General features: G+C 38.4%; 1 protein-coding gene across 3 annotated transcripts in view; it reads left to right on the top strand.

Moving 5' to 3' along the window:
- The window catches only part of EPB41L4A (erythrocyte membrane protein band 4.1 like 4A), a 258,505-nt gene that overhangs the window by 191,923 nt on the left and 60,695 nt on the right, over window positions 1–5,887 (top strand). For all 3 annotated transcript variants that reach the window (XM_019659141.1, XM_019659144.1, XM_019659142.1), the window contains exon 13: window positions 399–489. In XM_019659141.1, coding sequence (XP_019514686.1) covers window positions 399–489 — 91 coding nt within the window. The remainder of the gene's footprint in view (window positions 1–398; window positions 490–5,887) is intronic.

The raw sequence follows: 5,887 nt of genomic DNA, 5'->3' as shown, positions 1-5,887 counted from the left end.
CTCCGGTTTGATTTCCGGCCGAAGCTGAGTTGCTGCTGAGCTGCCAACAGGTGGCAGGATGGCTCAGCTAAAAACAAACAAACAAACAAAACAAAACGAAAAAAATGTCAGTGATGTAGGGAGTTAGATGTCTCTTAAGTCTCAAAAGGTCCCATTTTAAAGTGCTGTCATAGCCTAGACCCATAGGACATTGTTATGATGAGGACTGAGGGTTTTACGTGTTAGAATATAGCCCCTCAGATTTAGTGTTCAATTCATTATTTATTGAATTATCACATCAATACAATGTGCCATGACATCCCTAAAATTGCATTTTAAAATAACTTTTTTGCTTCTTTCTGTTTTCCTATCACTGTCTCCTCCTTCCTTTGTCTTTCCTTCTCCCTCTTTGCTACTAGGATCAAACAGCCTAAATCGGGTAACTGCAAACATGGAAAACGGAGAAAACGAAGGAACCACTAAAATTATGGCACCTTCACCAGTAAAAAGGTCAGTCAGTAAACTGGAGGCACATCACACTACATGCTGTCACCAAGACGGTTGCTCCTGTGGGCAAGGTTAAGAATCTTTTCCCTTTGATAATTAATTGATACTTTCGATCAAAATAGTCTGCGAGCCACAGAATCCTATAAAATGCCCGTGAATTATAAAACATCAGGACCTGCATCTCTGGTTTGAAGGAAATGATCCTGTTGTCCCAACATAGTGAACTCAAAGGTAGTCTGTGCCTTGCGTTCTCAGCAGTCAAGCGAAAATTCCGTGTGATTTTTTTTTTAAATGGCGTGACATAATGGACTAACTCAGAGGGATCTGTGAAATAAAGTAGATGGTCCTCATATTTAATGTACTGTGTTCATTACAGCGGCGCACTGAACTGTGGCCCTGGAAGGCGCGTTTATAGTATTGAGAGGTGCAGGGCTTCAGAAGTCAGTGATTGCATATGTATGAAGAGTTGTCATGGTCCTTTGCATCAATTTTCCCAGCCCCCTTCCCCAGCAGCAGGACCTTCTCTTAATATATTACATGGATTGTTTCCCTGAAAGATCAGCCTTGTTCTCTAAGACACTTATTTCTGTGTCATTTTTTCCTATCTCCACTTATGTTCGTGGAACAGCATTTCAGATGTACAATGAGCAGCTTTCATCGGCTCACTTGCTCTCTAGAGATTGCTCCCCACCCAGCATGGAGAAGTTCAAGCAGTCAGAAAGAAATACGTGACCTTGAAAGATTCCTTAGATCATCTACTCCATCTTTTGTTAGTAAATGACAGTGCCTTCATTCGGCCCCTGGACTGTGATTGCTTGGAGAAATAAGAGTTTATAATTTCTCAGCAAAATTAAGACGTGAGGATTCCCAGAGGTGCAGTGTTTTCCCCCAGGGTTTTTTGTTTTTTTAAAGATTTTTTTATTGGGGAATTGGGGGGATGGGAACAGCGCTGGGGAATTAGGGGAAGGGGAACAGACAAGTTGCTGTTGTTTTTGTTCTTCAGTCTAGTTGTGGAGGACGTTGCTTCACTGGCCCAAGTTGGCACCATCATTGNTTAATTTGCTAATTGCTGTACTATCTGCCATTTTTTGCCATAGTACTCAGTCTAAAGGCAAGGCAGTCTGATACCAAAGCAAAGTGACTTTGTACTGTCAGTGTGAGAAATAGAACTAAAATATATTTGCATTTATTAGCTCATTCTTAATTCATGAATATCACGTTTCTTCTGAGAAGTCGTACTGGGTTTGATCATATAAAATTAGATTGGCTTTACTAAAACCTAATAATATGTTGTATTGAGAATTGTTATAATCTGTCCTGGTTATTTATTTTAAGCATTAGATAGAATTATTTATTTATTTAATTTAAGTTTAGAGAAGATATGTGATTAAGTGGGGCAAAATTTAGCCTAATATAGAGAAAGACAAATACCATATGATTTCACTTACACGTGGAATCTAAAGATCTGAATAAATGAGCAAACCAAATAAAAATAGTCTCAGAGATATAGAGGAAAAACAGATGGTTGCTAGTTGGGAGGCACGTGGGAATGAGGGAGAAGGTGAGGGGATTAGAAAGCACAATCAGTAACCACAAGATTGCCAAGGGGATGTGAAAGACAGTTTGGGGAATATAATTAATAATGCTGTAAAGATTTTGTAGGTTGTCTGATGGACACTTGTCTTATTAGGGAGCCCACTTCATGGATGGTGTAGATGACTGACCACTGCACTGTACACCTGAAGCTGAAGCTGAATAATAACGTCAACTATAATTTCATGTATATGGTCACGGGATGTGGAGTACAGCGTAGGAAATAGAGTCAGTGGAATTGTAACAGCTATGTGTGATGTCAGAGGGGTAGTAGATGGGGGAGGGGGTTATCACTTTGTGAGGGGTGTAAATGTCTAATTATTACATTGTTTTGTACACTTGAAACTAATAAAAAAAGATTAAAAAATAAAATAAATTAAAAACACACATACACACAAATTTAGCCTAAAAGTTTATAAATTTATCATATTTGAGAGTTCTTAAAATGAAATTATGTATTACAATACTGCTTTCCTTATTGGCTATTTGTCCTTTATCCCATATAACAAAATAAGGCATTCTTTTTTGCAGATATACATGCTTTTTCATTTAAACATCACATAGTTACTCTCCATGTCCACTCTGTAAATTAAAAATCAGTGGCAACATATAAGTAACATCAGGATTTAATTTAGGTTGACAGATAGCACATTGAGCTACAAATTTTGTGACACTCATAATACAGTTTAAATGCAAAGTTTTTATAGTTGAAAATCCATGTATATTCGTCACCAAATCTTGACATCACAGAGATGACTTTTAAGAATTTCCCACAGATCAGGTAGCTAAATAGATCCTGAGAGAGTTGATTCTGTTTCTGATAGCCACTCTTCCTGCTGAAGGTGAGGGTCACTTAAGATGAGGGCACTCAAACATGAACAGAGCCGAGCCACACAAAAGCCTGGCAGTGGTCTGAGGCACACAGGCTGGAAGCATTTGCATTGACAGTGACATTGCAGTATTGTTTCAGCCATAGGGAATTGTGTGGGCCCATATTAAGCTGTAGTGTAGTCCAGAAAACAACAAAAAAAATATCACAGGTCATGAGCTAGATGTGGTTCCTTAATAAACTATAGCAGTTTCCAAATAAACNTAGAGAGGTTTAATAACTTATCCAAGAATTGGCAGACCTGAGAAACAAATTTAGGTTTGTATGATTTTCAACCTTGTATGTTGTTAAGATGCTTTGTCAGATTGGAGAAGTAAAAGACATACTCAAATGTGGGCAGGACGTGACAAGTGTCGTAGAGGAACCCTGAAAGAGTTTTAAGTGTCCAGAAGGGTAATTGGCTTATGGCTAAAGATAATCCGTGAAACGATTGTGAAGGGAGTAGTTTTTGAAGGACAGATGGATTAAGGCAGAAGATGTCAAGCTGGGGTATGCAACACCTGGTGGGGAAGGGGTGCGAGAGGGCTTTCTCAGGATTATGTGGGCACAGCCAGCTTTGATTGAATCAATTTCCAGATTCTCTTTCCTGGAAGGAACCTGCCACTGGTACTAGACTTGCTGGTTCTTGTCTCCAGCTTGCCCTTCCCCAGTGGACCTTTCCCCATTTTCTAAAAGAAAGGCAGACCTTTTCCCCATCCGGAACCTGTTATACTACTTTGTTCTTAAATGTTAAACCTCCTGGGTTGACATTGGCCAAGTAAATGACCTTAATTATCAAGTGGCACATCCTTTTCAAAGTCATTTCTCATTTTGGCTTTCAACAAAATTGGAGGAGGACCCAACTGATTTGTCATTTGATAGAACTTTGAAAATCATTTTAGGTAATATATCACTACTTGTAGAGTTATATACATGTATACATAACCCTTAGAAGTTCTTTAGGACATTGGTGATATTTTCATAACAGAATACTTTACATAAACCTCTTTGCAAGTGAACAGGTTTCTCAGCATTGAGAATCTATGAAAATAAAAAATAGGAATAGAATTGCTGTTAAACTATTTCTTGTAGCAAAAAGTCATATTCTTGAATGTATATGATCCATTTAATCAGCGGGAAAACAAAACTACCTTGTTTAACTCATTAAGGGTTATTTTTCAGTAAAATTTTTATGTTTAATAATTATTTATCAACATTAGTACCATATACTAATATAATATTAATAATTGTAATGATAATTTAGTTCAGAAGAAATTTTAATACCTATAGCTTTATGATCATGGGAAATAAAGCTTAATTTATTTCTATTTTTTTTGTCACAGAGAAATAAAATAGGGTAACAAATAAGAACTTTCAAGCATAAAACATATTACTTTGGAATAAATTTTTGCAGAGGAGGTGAAATTGAAATGCAAATACAAGGAGAAAAAATAGTGCTATGAAATCTCCAACTGCTAAACTCATTTCATGTACTTTTAAAATGGATGACTATGGGTATCAAATTTCTATGGTATTTTATTACATTGGATACATTTAAGAGAGTCATGAAACAGTTCCATTTCAAAATGTCAATATTTACTATATACTGCAAATGACATCATTTGGTGCTGTTTAAACTTTTGATGAAAAATGTTAGATATTATCTTAAAAACATGCACTGAGGTGTATAGTTTTCATTTCTTTTAGTGAGTGAGTAGTTGGGTAAAATAGCTTGAAGAACACTGAGTTAAGGCCTCCTAGATAGGAGTTCAACTATGGAAGGAAAAAAAAACAAAAACGCAGTTTTACCAAATTTGTCTTAGTTAAATAAACCTTTGAAAAGCAGTTGCATATACAGTTATATGTACTTTGTATTTATATACTTCATATACTATTACAATTGCATAAAAAAAAAACCCTAAAGCAGTGGTCTAGCACACTCCTGTGAAATAGAACCAACTTTAGGTCAGGTATGACACTGTCCACCTGCCCTAGACCAAGTGAGCATAAATTGCTTGAGAGAAGATGGCTGGAGGTTTGCTATAAGGCTGCTCTGAATTGTGTGGTCCTGTTGGAGTGGTCGGGGGGAGTGCAAGACTACTACCAGGATAGGATGTGAGTGTTTACTCCACTTTCTTCCCTCACACTGTGTCCCCATATCACAGGAGAAGAAACTTGGTATCTAAGTGATTTGCCACACGTCCTGCTTCCAGCCAACCATTCACAGATGGGTGGTGGTGTCACTGGGTCTAAGAGGGCTGGAAGGAAAGATGGGCGTCCCTCTGCTGTTTCCACACCTGGCAGCCCCTCCGGCATACACAGGTGTGGACTACAAGTTGTTCCGATAGTAGAACCCTTTCATTCTACTCTGAGGGTCTTCAGGGGGTGAGGCAATGCCTTCCCAAGCTCAGATGTGTCTTTCTTGGTTTTGAACCTCGCATTCTGACCCACAGAGAAGGACATCTGTGACTACTCCTAACCCAGTGGGCATGCCTCTGTAGCTCTGGTGGAGGGGCAGAGGATGAAGAGCCTTCATTTCCACCTGACTCACCCCAAACTGATCATTTTAGTCATGAGAAAAGCAGAGGGATCCAGGGGAGTGCTGGGTCAGGGAAGAAGAAATTGGAAGCAGACAAACCAGGGAAGGGATTGTTCATGCATAGACATATTTTCCTAGCATCTTTCTCATCTACACCCATTCTTCATAATCTACCCTCCAGCTTTTTAGCAGAATGCCTTGTTTCATCTTGCAGTTGACATGTAGCCAAACCAGTGTCTTCAAAGTCTATGTATTTGTGATAATAAGCCAACTGTGCTTAAATACCATCCTTGGGACTTGTGAATGCAGAAACTCTAAAGAAAAGCAAGGGCCTGGCTGGCTGTTTAGCATGAATGGGCCGATGCCAGGCACTTGAACTTTAAAGAATTAGACATTGCACT

This window comes from Hipposideros armiger, unplaced genomic scaffold (assembly GCF_001890085.2).
Source record: "Hipposideros armiger isolate ML-2016 unplaced genomic scaffold, ASM189008v1 scaffold_296, whole genome shotgun sequence".
NCBI lineage: Eukaryota > Metazoa > Chordata > Mammalia > Chiroptera > Hipposideridae > Hipposideros > Hipposideros armiger.
The sequence above is the reverse complement of the archived record's forward strand: the minus strand, read 5'-3'. Positions and strand labels throughout refer to the sequence as shown.